Source organism: Aythya marila, assembly GCF_965140915.1.
Source record: "Aythya marila genome assembly, chromosome: 1".
Classification (NCBI taxonomy): domain Eukaryota; kingdom Metazoa; phylum Chordata; class Aves; order Anseriformes; family Anatidae; genus Aythya; species Aythya marila.
The window spans coordinates 122,746,094-122,764,761 of record NC_139042.1 but is presented as its reverse complement, the minus strand read 5'-3'; the positions used below and the strand labels follow the sequence as shown (position 1 = coordinate 122,764,761).

General features: G+C 35.6%; 1 protein-coding gene across 2 annotated transcripts in view; it reads right to left on the bottom strand.

The window, feature by feature from the left end:
• STXBP5L (syntaxin binding protein 5L) overlaps positions 1-18,668 on the bottom strand; it is a 192,654-nt gene that overhangs the window by 45,321 nt on the left and 128,665 nt on the right. The window contains exons 15-19 of one of the 2 annotated variants that reach the window (XM_082764227.1): positions 18,022-18,239; positions 13,956-14,128; positions 9,577-9,702; positions 6,273-6,424; positions 4,541-4,612 (exon numbers count right to left, since the gene is read on the bottom strand). In XM_082764227.1, coding sequence (XP_082620353.1) covers positions 4,541-4,612; positions 6,273-6,424; positions 9,577-9,702; positions 13,956-14,128; positions 18,022-18,239 — 741 coding nt within the window. The remainder of the gene's footprint in view (positions 1-4,540; positions 4,613-6,272; positions 6,425-9,576; positions 9,703-13,955; positions 14,129-18,021; positions 18,240-18,668) is intronic. The other variant, XM_082764228.1, reaches the window with a different exon arrangement.

Here is an 18,668-nt window from a genome sequence, read left to right as displayed (position 1 = left end):
CAACTAGCAATGTTGTTCATGATGCACCCCACGACATGGTTGGCCCTCCTGGCCACCAAGGTACCCTGCTGGCTCATGTTCAGCTTGGTGTCCATCAAAACTCTCAGCTCTCTTTCTGCAGGGCTGCTCTCCAGCCTCTCATCCCCCCAGTCTGTACGTACAGCCAGGGCTGCCCCCTTCCCAGGTGCAGAACCTGGCACTTACACTTGTTGAACTTCAAATTGCTGGTGATTGCCCAGCCCGCTAATTTGTCCAGATCTCTCTGCAAGGACCACCCTCAACAGAGTCAACAGCTCTACACAATTTGGTATTGTCCACAAACTTGGTCAAAAAACCTTCAAGTCCGTCATCCATATAGTTTATGAAAATATTGAAGAGTACTGGACCTACGATGGAGCCCTGGGGATCCCCACTAGTAACTGGCCACCAGCCTGATGTAACCCCATTTACAAGAACTCTCTGGGCCTGACCCATCAGCCAACTGTTCACCCATCTTGTTATGCTTTTATCTAACTGTATTCTGGTTGTTTTGTCCAGGATACTGTGAGAGACAGTATTAAAAGCTTTGCTGAAATCCAGAGATTACATCAACTAGCTTCCTTTGGTCAACTAGCTGGCTGTACTTGTTGTAAAAGAAAATTAAGTTTGTTAGACATGACATTCCCTGTGTGAACCCATGTTGGCTCTCACCAATGACTGCATTGTCCTTTAGGTGTTTTTCAGTAACTCCCAGAATAATCTTCTCCATGATTTTACCAGGCACTGAAGTGAGACTGACAGGACTGCAATTATCAGGATTTTCTTGCCTTTCTTGAAAATTGGGACCACATTTGCCAGCTTCCAGTCAACTGGGACCTCTTTGGATTCCCTAGACTGTTGAAAAATAATTGAGAGAGGTTCTGTGATAACATTAGCCATCTCTCTGAATACTCTGGGAAAAATCCCCTCAGGCACCATGGACTTATACGTAGCCAGGTGAAGCAGCAAATCCCGCACAAGTGCAGGATTAACTGGGAATTTATCATTCCCACAGTCACAGTCCTCCAACTGAGGGCAGCTGGGGTCCAAGAGCCCATCACTGGTGTTGAAGACAGAGATGAAAAATGCATTAATGTCTCTGCTTTGTCTATTTTTCCTTTATATTTATAAAGGATGCATTTTTTGGAAATGGCAGCTAGTTTAGAATGTAGCTGGTGACTTAAAACTCAACCTAGATTAGCTTCAACTGTATTGTTAGGAGTGATTTAGTGTTAATTACTAAAAATTAATGACTCATTACACAGTATTCTGTGCCTTCGTTTCAGAGCAAGGTTACTTTTACTCACATCCTCTCAAAGTGAAGGCCTGAAGGAGGAATAAAGGGTTCTCAGTGAAAAGTTTTGGTTCTGAATATTATTCTCCAGTGGATAAACATCCTTTAAGTTGTTGCCTTTTTTGGATGCTTCAAAACACTATTTTCTTGTTTTACCAACAGATGGTATGAATTTCTAGCAGGACATCAAGCTGGCTTTGCAAGTTGGTATTTTTATGTTCTGCTGCAAATACAATCTTTCTAGATGCAGCATGTGTATTTGTTTTAGTATTGGAATATGTTATCTACTGCTAGGTAATAACATGTACAACTTGATTTCAAGTGGATAAAGAAAAAAAGACAGCGCATCTTTACCCCCATCCCTGTTCAGCACTACTGCAAAGAGATTTTATTTGGTTTGGCACAGTCTTGCTACAAATGAAGATGGCTGCCAGCAAATGCAGCAAATAGAATGGAGCCCTCAACCTTCAAAAACTTTCTCCAGCTGTCTACTTACTTCTTCTCTTAGTCTTGCATTTTCCTCAGACTACTTCTCCTGATAGGACAATCATGTTTCCAGTCCCTCTCATTATGACATGCCTAGACCTGATTACATTGCTCCTTTTAATTTCATCCCTTCTTCCTTCCCCCTTCCCACTTCTGCTTCCCAAGCTGGCAAACATGCTGCCTTGATGCTCTAAGCCCTTTTGAGCCTGCTTTACACATGTATATATCAAGTTTTTTATATCAAGCTTTCTACACATTTATTGGCTAAATTTCATAACATTTTTTTTTTTTTTTCTGCTTCATATATCATGTGTCCTTGACATTGCTGAACACGCCTTTCCTTTGGCAAACCTCGTCTCCAAGATACTGCTTCTTTTCCCTGTTTGACGCTTTCTTTCACTCTCCCTCTTCAGTTGCAGTTCTTTTACTCACTCTGTTCAGTTCCCAAACTGAAACATCTACCCTATCTTCATCTCTCTGGCCCAGTATGAGCAGTATCTTTTTTACCCGAATGATTCATAAAAACATCTCTTCTATGATTCCTTCCATCCAAGTTAGAGTAGCATACCTGTGTTTCTAAAATTTACTCATAAACGTCCAGACATGAACTTATCACCAGTATAAACTATTTTTTATCCCGTGAAGTCTTTTTTGTTTTCACTACTTCAACATCATAAACAGTACCAATACTTTAATCGATAGTACTAGTTTCACCTTTGGAACATCACACTAACTCTTAGATTCAGGCTGGATACAAACTAGACAGTTCCTTGCTGCAAATCATCTCCAAAATGATTGATAGAAATATCTTGCTCATTAATAATGTTTCTTTGGCTTCAATGAATCCAAGTCTGTTTCTTTCAAACTGACTCTTATGAAATTATCTTCTTGGTTCATTACTTTAATTGAATAAAACCCTGCTATGTCTTCCCATCAACTTCCCATTTTTATTCATATAATCCTCAATACTTTAGACCTAATGCTTGTTATCTATCATATGACTGTTCCTGCTTTTGTCTTAATATCAGCTTCAAGCATACAATTTCTAAAAATAATTCATTTTTATTTTCCCATCATTGTCCCTTACAAGAATAAGCTTGTAATCAAAATCCTAAATGCATCCTCAAAACCCCTCTTAAATCTCCTATCTCACAGTAGACCTGTAACAAAGTACAACTTGAGAATGACTTAGCAGCTGGAGATGCTGTATAAATATTACTCACTAGCTAAGATATTTTACGCTCTGACACATTCTTTCCCTGTTCTTTGTCATAGTGTCTGGTGCATCTTTCAGATCACACAGTACGTATTCTGTATGCATGTACATACTCATTCGATACTTCAGTATCAAAAGGCAAAAGCAACAAAACAGTTTTTAAGGAAAGAGATGAAGTTGTCAGTGATAGTGCACAAGAGCCAAACTCGGAACCTTCAGTTATAATGTATCCAGAAATATTTTGGGGTTGAAGATAGAAACTACTTTACAAATTTTCAGCTCTGGAAACCTGTGGTCTGTGCTTGTCATTTTGGATAAACATGCTGGTCTATTTTGGTCTTAGTATTTATTCATTTTAGCTTTTGAGGAAACCCCCAAACCTTTGATTGCAGTTTGTTCCTTGGGTTCTCTCTTACGGACTTGAAATTAGAAAGACTTGACCAATAATGTTTAAAACATACACTACTCCTCTTCATGGGCTGCTAGATTTCTAACCAGCCTGGTCTTTCAACTAAACAGGCCACCTTTTATGAAGTACTATGAAATAAAATCATAGAAATCAGTTCTTAAATGATCAGTCTAGAGAGACAGAATAGAATTTCATGTGTGAACGTACAAATGTATTTCAATAACTATATGACTCGGTACTGATGTGAGATGCTAAAACAACTGTCACCTTTCTTTATTTTGCCTACATTGATTACTCTATGTAAAATTGCCTATCCAGTTGTTCTGTGAAAGCTACTTTAAAAAAAGAGATGAATAAGAGGCATCCTGGAGACCTAATTACATATAAGCACTGCAGTTAATTAAGATGCATACAGCTCGTTGGCTGAACAGTCATTTTTGCAAAATTAATTATAGCTTTGTTCATCACATTGTGCAGTGATGAATGCTAATATTTAAATTGCATATCTCTGTAATTCAAAAATTAAAAATATTAAAAACATTAATTTTCATAACTCTTTGATGTGTGTATTTTTATACCTACTTTACATTCCCCATTAAAGATCAGAGTCACTGAATGGTTCCCCAAAGCCAAATATTCAAGTACCAAAGCAAGATTAAAATTTAAAATTTCACAGCACGCAACCCAATTGGTAGACCTTTAAACCACATTGCTCTTTTGAGAATAGGGAAGAATTAATTAGTAACTACAACCAGGCAGTGCCATCACAAAACAAGAAATGCTTCATATAAGTAAGTGTACACTGAAATGAAAACAAAACCAATGGAAAATATTGTCATCAAGAATGTGACATTATTGAAAATTCATTTCTAAGGCCAAATCTGCCCCATTAGTCCATGAGATTTTCTCATTGATTCTTTTGGAAGAAGAAAACAGATCTGAAGTATCTGTATAACAAGAAAATTGTCAAAATTAAGCATGGTTGACATTACAAAGTATAAGTTGCATGCATGCTGAATGTGTTTAAGAAACACATTACTAAGCACAAACACATGGGTTTAAGTCAGGCATAGTCTCATCATCATAAAGCTATTTGCCTAACCTTTATAGAACTTACTCTGATAGGAAGTACGGATCCGTTTCGTTAAATCTGGATAAAAGTTAGACAGGCCACGCATGCAAAAGTTGTCTTTGGAACATGCCAGTACACCAGCATCAGCAGCAGGCAGAGGAAAGAGAGAAAAAACAGTCTAAAGTGAAAGGAAGTGATATCCATAACCAGCATCTAGAACAGCCAAGGTGAAGAAATTTCAGCAGATGCTTACCTTCCAATTGGGAAATATAACAAGAAAAATAATCAAAAAAAGTAAAGGATGTGGGATGGATGGTGAGAAAGCAGCTGAGTATATTTCTTTTAGATGCATAGTTTCTACGAGCAATCTAGAAGTGTATATTTGTTCTTAGTGGACACTTATACCTAGCAGACTCCATTATAGCAACACTGATGGAATACTGCCTTAAAGGAGTGGCATATATTATCCCTGACATGTAGAAATCCTGTGTGGCACAATGCTGACGATACCTATTTCTAGGACAGTTAACCTCTCTACCTTTTGTACACAGCTCTGCAGCCTATGGCTGGCTGCTCAAATTACACTGGGAGCTGCTGTGAGTCAGGCTGAACCAGAGAGAGAAGCTGAAGATAGCTTAAAGCTGCTTGTCTCTTTCCTCAGCTGTGCCAAAATTACATCCTTAACACTTGGCACAGATGAGAGCTAAACTTGCCATGATTAAATGCCTAGAAAGTGAGACAAATGGTCTTTCAGGGATGAAAGTAGGCCTGAAGACTTACATTTTATTCTCCAAATTTTACTTTATTTTTGGAATGCAATCATATTTACAATGAAAAAAAATTATGTTGACTCTATGGAGAAATAGGATTTGATGATTTAGTTTAGGGTCTGCTGATGAAAATGCTGATGTCATAAAACCACTATTATTTCCCGCTTTTATAACTTTGTAGTTAGATTTAAAACACTCAACATTTTCAAACAGATTTTTAAATCTAATTCTAAAACTCCACAGCTATATGAATCACATTTCATAATTTTCTCTGACTCAAGTACGTTACAATGGAATATATGGAGTAAAAAGACTTGAAACATAGATCTTTTTTTTCCTTATACAAGTCAAGTTCTTAGATAACCAAAAATGTCTGGCAAAATTTAAATGTAACTAATATTTCTAACATGCAGTGCATAACAGCTGTGAAATGTGATCCTCTTAGCATCAGATTTTAAGATGTGGTACAGCTGGATTTTTTAAGTTTGTACAAGGAGCTTCAAGTCACTAACAACGTGGCTAATTGGAGCTAGTTATGCTATCTACATGCATGTGTCATGTCTCTCAGCTGTTATTATATTCTCCATACACAACTGCCTATCAAAATACCAATGGATAACATTTGGCAGAAGGTGCAGTTAAGTTTAAATTGAAGTCTTACCTATTGGTGTGAACTTAATGAAAACTGAAAAAAAAACAACAACCAATATAGAGACTACACTTCAAGTGACTGCTAGAGAAACAATTTGCTGGTTTACTCATTACAATTTTTTAGAGACTCAGCTAAGGGAATTACTTGCTGACCTCCATCCCAAAAGAACAAACTTCCTCATACATTTTGTTTCTGAGAGAAAGCATCAGTACCTAAAATATGTCAGGTTTCTTTTGTCAAGTTATAGAAACTCCATTGGCTGGCAAATAGTCATGCATTTCAAAAGCACTATAAAAAGCCACAGGCAAAAAAACAAAGAACATCAGGCTCATAACCACAATGTTTTACTTCCTACCTGCAGCAAACTGCTTGCTTTTGCGAGGCGAACGGGGTTGACGTTGGTATGGATCACTTGATCCATATAGGTCAAGGGTTCCCATGCTCAGAAGTACTGTCTTCTGCATAAAGTCCACAACAGCCAAACCATTGCAGTTTCCAAATGCCACTCTGAAAAAAAGAAATATTTCTCAGAGGTATCAGTAATACATAGTTAAGAGGAGCAAACAGTAATTACTATTTAATATTATGAATTCTGAAAAAAAAAATAAATCTTCAGAAACTACTCAAAGCTTATTTCTTTTAAATTCTTACAGATTCATAATTCTGATTTTATAAAATTGTGTCCTGAAACACAGTAATTTACATTCCAGAAGGCAGACAGCCTATTTTAACTTTTTGTGCCAAATGTATTGCAATAACATCTATATGTTGCTTTATTGAATAGTATAATTACAAAAATACTACATTTTAGGTATGTAGAGTAATATCTGTTTCAGAAATTATTAAAACCTGTTTCATACAACAGAAGAACTTTTCTCAGAGTTTCCCTGGGACAAAAAATAAATGGTATCAGTCATATTTGCTAGAAGACCACTTTATACAAAGCTTAGTACATCGTCATGTTTCTTGACACAAACTGACTGACAAGGAATAGAAAGAAATTATTTCACAATTTGTTCTTTGCCATTCTTGTATTTTGCTTTAAATCATGTTAATAGGAATTGTCAGAGAAAGGATATTGAAATAATAAAGCTTATTAGTGTAAATGGTGACAGCAATTCCTATGTTCATAAAAGACCAGATAGGTGGAGAAGAGGAAAAATAAGGGAATAAAAATTGTACCAGTATCATTCTCATCTGTTAATACTTTAGGCAACAAAAGTGATAAACACTTGCATCTTGAGAATGATTAACCTGAGATTTATTAATTTTGGAAAACGTGAGGCAAATGAAGAGTTAATAATCTGACTCTGTGGTCAGCAAATCATCAAATCAAGAAAACAGCTCCTCACTTCATAGTCTGCACTCTTCTAAACTTCTCTAAGTTCACAGACAATCATGAACGTATTATTTCTTATAACTTAAAAAATTACCAAAAAAATAAGAATTTTCTCATTAATATTAAAATGCTTTTCAGGAATGATAAGAAAATCTAGGCAGACATTACTATAAACAAGCCTTAAGACAAAGTGCTAACGTATTAATTCATTATAAAATCAAATACAAAATAAACACAATGAATTTTTCAAAATTGAGTGAATGGAATTCATTGCTAGGGGAAGTTCTATTCTGTCAAGAAATTTCCATGTCTTTCACAGAAATGTCATAAAATTTTCAACAGTCATTCCTTGACAATTAATATGTAGATTTGTTCAAAATTTTTAGCACATGAGCTGCTAATAATTTTTCAGAGACTTTCTTTCAGTCCAACAAAACATAATTTGAATCAAATTTAGTATTTGTATTTAACCTTGTAGCTCTTTGTATGCAACTGAAGCATTTTGTAACTTTTTCTTTTTTAATCTCATAACATCAAGAAGTTTTTGGGTGATTCATTTAAACAGAAATAAAACAGGTGTTAATATTTTCAATTTGTAGCTGGGCACTGTTAAAGGTAAGCAGCATAAATTAAATAAAATTTTGCAGCACCTGAAGACTCTAATCTTTGCTGGACATAAAACTGGACATAAAAGTTTTTTTCCATATCTTACTTTAGTCCTGTTTCATGGCTGCAGTAACATGAGAGACACTGAGTTCCCATTGTTTGTAATATACAGTTACAGAAATCAAAGTAATTAAAATAATTCTGGAAGTATACACCTTGGAATACACTATGCTTTCCTTCTAGTTAACCTAATTATTCTTGGAAAAAAAAATATAAAAGCAAAATAACCTCACTACTAGCATGATAAAAATGACACATCCTCAAAATTTATGCTGAAGTGACACAGTTTTTCCAGACTGTGAAGCTAGATATCAGGAGAAAACTAAATCATTAAAGTAAATTCTGATGAAAAGATAGGATTGTACATTGTCAGTATAAGCACAAGGAAAAAGTTGAAGGAAACAATACAGAGGAAGAGAGAAGACACTTTGCAGAGGCAATTTAGAGAAATAGGACATTTTAGGTAGATCTTGTAGGAAAAGAAACCTTAGGTTATTGGACTTTTTTATCGTCTAACATACTTATTTCTCTCATACTTAGTATATGCTGTTTTGAAGGAGACTGTCCCATAAATTACTACTGCTTCTAGCAAAGAAAACAATTTAACTCGTTGAATCAGGCATGTTTATAAAACCACTGTAAATATTAGAAGAATTGGAACCCAGAAGAGTAGTTTACATATGAGAGAATTATGTGATTATTCCTGAAGTCAGATGATTCTTTGAGGCCTGAGACCTGCAAGGGAGCAAATGAGGCAAAACCAAACAATTTACACAAGTGATAAATGAACCTTGATACAGTAAAACAAAAGAAACTTATGGAATTCATGAATAGAAACTATTTGAAAGCTCAGGCCAAAGACCTGATGAAACAACACCCGAAACACAATATTTTTGCATAGATGTAAGAATTTTGGCTCTGCATAAAATTTTAAAGTCTCTGAAGTGTCAGCTGATTTATATAGTATCTGTGGGAATCAGACACCTAACACTCCTGTTTTTTACTGGACTAACATCCTCTACATAGGAAATCTGATTAATGCATTCTGGGCAACCCTCAGTGAGAGAAAACAAAAAAAAAAAGGCAATTAAATTGAACTTGAGGAAAAAGATACACACAGATATGCTCACTTGCATTTCCATACAGAATTTAGCATTTGAAGGCTCCTTATTCAATTTTCAATTTCAGGTTTCTGCTTCTCTTCCAAACAGAGAATAGCACACACATAAAAATACTGTTCTCAGAAGATAATTTCCAGTTAAAGATACAATATCATGACCAATGACATTTAACACATAATCACCATTTTTTTTACAAAATGTATTTCACCTTGGTTATCCTTTCAAAATAACTTTAAGTTACAGATTTGAAAGGTAATTGGATTTTATTTGAAAGGATGGGTAGAGTGATGTAAAACAGTTCAGTCTTTTAAACAGGAATAGTAAAAATATTGGCAAGAATGCAAGTTTAAAATTTAGTATTACAGTCTTTATGCAAATTCAAATATTTTTTCCCCCCAAATGTGGGTTATAGCACCTTTTGATTATTTTTACTCTGACTTCAAATGTCTGCAGAGAACTTCAAAGTATAACTGGAAAATATGTGACAGTGCAATAAACAATAAATGAATGCACCTTAATTTTGCATTACTTACAGTCCATAAGCAGAGTTTACAGCAAGACTGGTAATCTGTTGTGGAGGCTCACCATCCACCCACACCAACTGAATAACAAGATCTGCTTGGTATCCGGGAGGCATTCGCACAGGTCGAGTCTTAACACTAAGAAGAAGAGGTACAAAACAAGAACAAACAAACAAACTGGGCCATGAATAACAACCACTTACCCTGAGAAAATACTAGTGAAGCAGAATCCTCTAATAAGATCAGAGCAGTACCCATACTTGCAGCATATTTTGTGAATACCTGTACATTGAGATGAGGCATTTCCACTAGGCATTCCAGAACAGGAATGCTTTGGATGAATTTTAGGCTTTGACTTTAATTTCTGTTGTAGAAACAAATTTGAAAATTTCAACATTCCCTTAATGAGAGACTCTGGAGAAGATACAGGTGAGATAAGCACTTGGGGTCAATAAAAATAATTTTTGCTTCATCATTTTGTTTTCATTTTCCTTTTCATGATTATTTTCTTGTACTATATAACGTACACTTAAAAATTGGCATGAACTTACATGGAAAACATAAAATACTTTCTTCTGAAAAATCTCACATGGGACATTTCTACGTTGTTGGAAGTTTCTTGCTCTGAAGTAAGGCAAGAGAAGACAGATGAGATGTGCCTTTCCATACTGCACCTCACCATTGCATAACCAAAACTTCTGGACTTGACAATTTTATTTTTCCATCTAGTGCAAACGAGTCCTGTTTTATTCTTATGAGTATAATTACCTCATACACAATCTAGTCTTAATGAATAAATGCTTCCTACATAAAACCTGGTATAAATATTAGCACCTCTTCATAATTTCTTATGGCAAATTCAGTGACTTGCAAAGCACATAGTGAAGGTATACACTGAGGAGGGTTTAAGAAATGAACATTTTGGTATGCCTGTGTTATTTATGATCTTGACTTGTAGAACTCATGATACACTGAAAGAGATACTGTGCAAGAACAGCAACACTTTGAGATGTGTTATTCATTAGTACATTCACACTGTAGGCAGTAATTTATAAATAAAGCCCACTAGCCAGCGACTATTTACGATAGCTGTAAATACTGAGAGTGCATATATTGCACCTTTCTGCACACAGTCATAATAGGGCAGTCTACCACATATTATCTTCTACCCCCGTGAAAAATAGTATCCAAAGAAACAGTAAGACTCAGGAAAAGAAAGAGAGTAGCTAGTCAATATATACATTGACAACAACATTCTGAAAAATTGCAATTATTGGCAAATAATAATTTTTTCTGCTGTAAGTGCATCTCTACACATAGCCATACTGTAAATAACTAAAACTGTACTATCCTATGTACTGGATTATAGAGAGGACATCGTTGATGACTGTTGATGCAGAATATCTCCTGAACATGACTAAGATGTGACTTAGCAAGCTTTCCAAGCATTCCTGGCCCATGCACCTGAAAAGATGGTGGATCAGACTGGAAAAACAACAAGTGATTTCTACTCAGATGTATTTAAGCACTTTTCTTAAGAGGGAATGTTGAGGCTTCTCATTCAACAACCATGGCTATTGGTCTTTAATTTGTTTAACTGAATGCATTTGGTGGGATAGAGTCCTTAGTGGCAAATTTGGCTGTTGGCAATCTATCACATCCGGAAAAGTGAAAACAGATGCAGAAAACTGAAATAAAGCAACTACAAAATAATAACATGGCAAAAGTTGGCAAGAGAACCAAAGAACTGATGTAGCACAACTGAAAATGTACACAGCAAACTGTTCCAATTCTAACAGAAATTATGAAGAAGAGAGGACTGCACTCATACTTTTAAGGTTTCCCCCAAGGTGCTCCTAGCTTGACTGTGGGGCTCAGGGGTGCCCTGGGTGCAGCCAGCTGGAACATCACCTGCCAGCACCTGTGTAGTCCCCAAGCTGGGAAAATGGACAACACCTGCGAACAACACCTGGGCATGGACACACAATAGAATATCTCTGGCAACCAATTTTTTTCATAATACATTCACATGGGGTCCTCAATTGTTTAACCATCAGTTACACAGTTTATGCTTTACTGCTTATATTATTAATTTAAAGGTTTCACTAGCCTTGCCAACCTTCCCCTCATTTACTTTTTAATAGGAAAGGTATTCCTCATCTGTCTTTCTAAATTAATTTCCTTCACATTGGAGTGATACACTATTCTTTTTCTCTGGTCTGTAGCATTGTTCAGACCTTATGTATCTATTTCTCTAAAGCAATAATCAGTCACTTGGCTCAGATCTTGCCATAGGAAAGACAGCACTGCACAGTTCAGTAAGCAGGATGCTTGTTCCCTTCCTCATTTTCCTCCCTCCTTATCATCCAGGACCAGCTGTGGGAGCAGACCTGCAGGCTAGGGGTCTGGATTACCACCCCTCCCTGCCTCCACTCAAAGCTGCAGTCATAAGAGGAAAAGGAAAAGCACTCAACAGCACCAGTCTTGACCAAAACTAGAAGGGATGAATAACACCTTATCTGCCCAGTTGGAGAGAAAAAAGTAACCACTTTAATTGTCTTGCATCAGGAGCATTGTTACTACCATGGTTGGAAAGACATGCAAACAAAGAAGCATGCCAAGAAGTATGCTAAAGAAATCCTGCGAGCCAAAAAGTGGTGCTGGCAGTAGCGAGATAAGACTTTCTGAGGTGTGGGTTGACCTAGCCATAATAAGCACTTGCTGTGGTGTCATTGCTTGAGATACCATGTTGGAACTAGTAACATTGTTCTGTCAAGCATGACGAGATGAAGCAGCAGAAACAGGAGCTGGGGCAAGCATTGAAAAAGCTGAACAGTTTATTACTAGGCGTGCAATATCTTTCACAACCATCTACAGTTTTCCCAGGTTCTGCAGCCTCCCCAAATTTCATCGTCCTATCAGAGCATATCTAGTATACCTGTGAGTACAGGATCACACATCTGGCTATCACAGCAGAATATATGTAGCATTTCAGGAGGAGGTACAAGACCTTCATTGGGATTTCAAAGACATAACCATCTGCTGTCCTTTTCATGACCATGACCTGCTTCTGTATTTTTTCCTCTCTGATTGCATGAGTATTTAAGTTGTGTGGCAAGGTTTTGGTACCAGAGGATGGAAGGATGGTATGGAGCTTAGCAAACTTCCAAAAATTAACTATCAGAACATCTCCAAATTTATTACAGCCTTGCTTCCTTCCAAATCAACAATGCTTTCCCTTTCCAAACTGAGTCAAATAAGAATCCCTTAAGGGAAAATCTTATTCACTGAAACAATCAATTGCATTCTTACTGATTTCAATGGCACGGAAAGGTTTCCCATTGAGATTTTTTTAATAACTCCACTCTGCCTCTTCTATTGATTTTAATGGTTTGCATTAATCATTAAACTTATGTCTGAGATTCAGCTGCTAGACTGAATGAGGTGGACAAATGAACAGGATGTCAAAAGCTACTGTCAATTATGCATGAACAATGTCACAATATTGCTTTTAAATGTTAATGCTATTTTTCAGGAGCACAACAGACTGAAATATCTGCAAAGTAAGGAATGTTCATGTAAACTGCTTTTGAAGTAATTGAGGCATTTAAAATATTTAATAATAATTAGACTGAAATAATAATGAATTCACTGAGAGGAATCATTATTAGAAGTGCACTGTAATTCCTGTGAAATCATGTTTTACGGAGTTTTGTACAGAATTCTGTTTTGAAACTCTTTAAGCCTATAATTTATCTGCCTTATTAGCAAGACATATTATTCTATCCCGAACAATAGCAATGTGTGCTGTAGCAGGCAACAGTTTGCTTCTTCCTAAAGGTTAAACACCTATATATTTCCACACGGTGCAAATGTTTCAAAACATTTAAGACTGTTTGGTGATTATGAACATGGTTTCCTTCCCCAACATGTCATAAAATACACATACTTCTTTCACAGAGGATGGTTTTACTATTACACTAATTAATCAAGGACCAAAAGCTTTGCACATGACCACTTTATGGAAGTATCTTTGTGAATTAAAAAAACAACAAAAAAAAGTTCCTCAAAAATTAATTGATCTATTCTGTAGTGCTTGTATTCCATTCAAAACTAGATGTGAGATGAAGATTCACTCATAGATCATACTGGAAAATTTCAGTAAAGCTTTAACTGTAACAGTTTGTCTTCTCCATAACTTAATTCCAGCTATTTAATTTATTATTCATTATTTTGCCTTAATTCTTTTGTTTGTTTATAATTCTATTTTTTTCATTGTGTCATATGATATGTCACATACATATAATTAACTTCCTTTTCTTGAATCATTAATACACCTGATACAAATACTTTTTAGAAAGATAAGTATTTGAATGATGGCATAGACTTACCTAAGACATGGGATACTGTCCTTCATCATTCCTTCACATGCTACAGTGTTGGTACTGCCTGAAAGGCTCTTTAAAGAAGGAAGCTGGGAAGAGGCATCTGGAAACTGGGGAATTATTTCTGGTTCAGGAGTAATGATATCTTCTACTTCATACTGAAGTCGTACCTCTAGTGACTTAAATAAATAAAAAGCTAAGTCACAATTTAATAAAGAAAGCTGCTGAAAGTTTTATTACTTTCAAATAAATATCAGTAAATCTTATTTTCTTAAGACAAACAAACAAACAAGCAAAAAACCACAAAACATTTATCATCATCATGTGCAAGCAAAGAGTACTGTCATTTTTTATTTATACAGCCTAACATCACATAGGAACTTGGAGAATTAATTAAGTATATTCTTCCAGTGCTGACTTTGATCCAAGCCTTTTCTTGTAAGTGAAAGGAAAGATTACAGCTTTCCAGAACTTAGCCTGAAAAGACTCCCAAATAAACAATATTTCAGCATAAGAAGGCATCATTAAGGATCAATGTCATGAAAATTTTCCATCTATTGTCCATTTTATTTTTTTCCTAAGCCAATTAATTAAATAATCATCAACTCTTTCTCTGTATTGCTAGTACAAGAGAGTCTCTACAAGACAGGTTTTAGCCAGTCTGCAGAAACTGAACAGTGTGAGCACTACTGGTCCATGAACTCCATCTGTCCATATGTGGGTGTCAGGAAATCAAACGTAACAGCACAGAGTTCCATATTCCTTAGACTGCAAATGCGTTTGGCAGATTCTAGAATGCAAAATCTAAACCACTTAACTTTCACTTTCCTGCTAGGATCTCTGGATAGGGAAAAGGAGACCAACCAAGTTAACCATCCTTCAATTCTTTCCGCTAATTCAGGAAATTTTAACTGAAGGAATTGCAAAGCAGGGGAAACTGGGCAGGGAGCTCAAATCTATATAAGAAATCATCTAAAAAAAAATCATGATAAATATTGGGTAATTCTTTCTACCTCACAAATTATCCAAGAAGAAATCTAGAAAATTTTTAATAAAAAAAAGAAAAAGAAAAAGTACAGCCCTCTAAGAGTTAAGGTCTTGGGAATACTAGCTAAATAGTAATTTCAGTGCTGATTTCTTGAAGTGATCAGATGTAATTATAAACGTAGATCTCCTTCTTAGTGGTTTCTCACTGAGACATCATCTTCACCAAAATCAAGATGGCAGCATAAAGAAGCTATCTAATTCGTATGAAAATCAGGAGATAAGGATCAGTACACTGAAGATGTGCCTATTTCTCAACCATTGTGTTGTAACATAACATTTCAGAAAGAAGCAATTTTGCTCAATCAGAAGAGAAAATGTCTTTCCTCAAATTTTCACTTTTGTTTCCTCCAAGCAAAATCTATACACACTTTGTTGCCTGAATCAGCTACGAAGCCTATGGACAACATTTTCTTTGAAAAAGTGAAATATCGAGTTCAGGAAAATCTAATCTTCTGGAAGTAATTGCTGCTGTCTGAAACAATTTATAATGCTGTTTAATGTTTACGAGGGAAGGGTATGAGAAGAATATGTTCTTCTGCTGACCATGTTAGAAGTGCCTAATTCTTCTCTGGATATTTTTCTTTGTGTCTTCCTTTTTCTACTAAAATTCATTTTGTTACGTTCTATCCATCAGCCACTTACACATAGAAGGAAAAACGGTGGCACCAATTTATTTTGACACACTGTACAGATCTTTTTTGATAATTGAACCACTATGTTCATTGATTTTCCTTTCTATGGTCAAACTACTGCAAACTTATTTTGTATCATTCCTCTCAAGAGCTTTGAAGGAGAGCTTCACAGAGGAATCATAGACTGATCACTGAGAAAGTGATCTTGTTTAATATATACCTAGATATCTTTCCTGGACTGGATGGAATGGATTCAGATAATAAAACAGCAACAAATGCTTTTCACATAACTATATGGCAATGACTCCAAGGTTGGATATAAAGCAGACTTTGAGTCACGTGCATACTACTTGTCTCCAGAACCTGACATGGAATGACACAAATAACACTTACGTTATATTCAGGAAGTCCCAGGCACAGCCTATGCCTTAAGGCATGTTCAGCAGTGGACTTCCCTGCTACATGGAGGAACCTCAGAGTAGCCTCCATGCTTCCCATTCATCATAGCAATGATGTTACAAGACCGATGGCTGTCAAACATGGTATCTATTAAAATGCTGGGGTTTGTAGGTGGAACTCAAGCTGTGTTCAGGCTGGTTGCTACAGGCACTAAGGGCTAGAACTTGGGCTCACCTCGTGCAGCAAAGTCCTGAGGCTGGCCAACTCAGTCTGAATATAGACAACGCTAGGCAAGCTAAAGTCAGGTATATATTCCAACAAAAGCTCCTGTTACTTTTTGTTAAAAAGCAAGCAAGCAAACAAACAAGCAAAACCAACACAAAAAAAAAAAAAAAAAAAAAAAAACCACCACTTAGGAATGAAGACTTGCTTGCAACAAAAATGGTGAAACGAGATTAGGCTCATCTCAGGGATGCACAAAATCTAGGAGAATTATTGACTATGCCAAAAAATATTAGAAAATACTAAAACAACTCTTCACAGAACAATTCCTTATATAAATGTTTCTTAAGTACAGATGAAATCTGAGAAATTGTTAAATTGCACACTATTATATTTTAGAACACCCTGGGTCTGCTGCAACTCAGCTGAAAATCTAAAAGACATGAAAATAAAGAAAATAAATGTTAGGTAATAAAAGATAAGGTGCATTTGCTGTGAAATAATAAATGAACATTGAAATGTAATGATTTTAGCAGCATTATGTGTGAACTGGTCAATAAGGTGAAATTACTGTCCATTAGTTTAAAAACCTTCCTGAAAGGATGCCTCAAGCTAGCTTAAAAATTGCCTCTAGTGGAAAAACGAGAGGAAAAAAGCAGAACAACTAATGGTAATTAATCTCCTTACCAACTGGCACACAATTACAGGCCAAAAGTGGCACAGAAGCTTTTGCCAGGCCAAAACGATAGACTTTCTAAAGGACATTAAAATAGTGTGAAAAGGAAAACTTTTGTCAGGGAAAGTGTAAATGGAATGGAATGTTTGGGTCAGCCATGGAGATTTTTTGAGAGCCAGCAGACATGAAGAAAGACCTTCTGGGAAGAGTGTATCTGGAAGTTGCAGACTATTCTCCAGAGTCAGAAACTGGCAAGCCAGAAGGAAAGGCAGTCATGTTTATATTGGCTTCCCTTAAGAGTCGTCTGCCGTTAAATATTTTAGACTAAAGAAAGATTGTTTTACATTTTAAGTGCCTTTGAGCCACACTGTTAGAAGTGGTTGTGGCTCCTGTGAAAAAATGCAGTTTTAAACAAAAGTCTGACATGCTGTAGAATGATAAGTACAAGATGGCTGCAGTGCAGTTAAAAGAACATGAACTGTATGGTTCTACCTGAAATGAAGTGACTGCATAAGACCTGAAGACAGAAAAAGGAATATTTGAATAACATTGAGGATCATGATGGTTAATAAAATAACAACTACTTAGCCATAAATCAGCTAGCATTTCAAATAGTGTCTATTTTGGAGGAAACAAAGTCAGTGTAAGTCAGAAAAAAAAATCAACTCTCTTAATTTTGTTAAAAGCCAGTGATAATTTTCAGTTCCCTTTCATGACAAATACCATGAACATAAATTGAAGTTACTTAATACTTAATTTAAGAAGAGCAATATTGTCTGATAAAACATACATCCATCAGTATTTTAGAGAAGGCAAGTATGACAGAGATTTAATGTGATCAAAGTCTTAAAAGCAAACTACATCTGAAATTGATCCTGAATTTTACTATTAAAGTGAAAAAGAAGAGATTTGGATAGCAAAAACTCATGTTTTTATTACCAGCTTAAATATGATCAAGATTTCCCTCAAAATGATAAAAAATGAATGTTCCTAAACCTATGTTTACTGAGTTTGATATTATTTTTTTCAAGTATATGAGTACAGAAAGCACTTTGATTCAGAAATGTTCTTTTATAAAAGATTATGAATGACTTACTGCAATTTCTGTATTTACTTCATGTTTGCTGAATCTATAAACAACCACATATGCAGAAACTCCTGCCACACAAAAAATTCGGCTTTCAGGACACCAGTACATCATCTGAACAGCAAAAGGGTCTTCTTCCACAATCTCAGCTGTTGCTTTTCCTTCTCCCAACTTTTGTTTTTCAAAGACCTTTGATGTTTTTAATTTGTACAACATCTGTAGAGTAACTGGAATATATTAAAACATATAAAAATACTGATTAACAATAAGTAAATCAGTTATAAAATTCTTCAGTTCCCATTTTCTTTTCAGTTGTGGCATAACAAAGAATCATGTGAAGGCCTAAGAAGAGAAAAAGATGGGCATTATATTCTGATATGCAGTATTGGTAGGACAAGTATTTGATATTTACAAAATGTGCATTTGTCTGTGAAATACTTCTTAGTACTTTCTGAGGCAAGATTATACTCAGTGTTAAAAAAAATGGTTCTGATGCTACTGCTGTTTTCCTAATGAGATGAGAAACTAACATTTCCTTTGTCTTGCTAGAGAGGAAAGTGTAAGAGGCATATTAAGAGAAAAAAAAAAAAAAAAAAAGGAAAATATTCTGGGCAACACAAAGACTTTCTGTAAGAACAGGAGTTCTAAAATGTTTT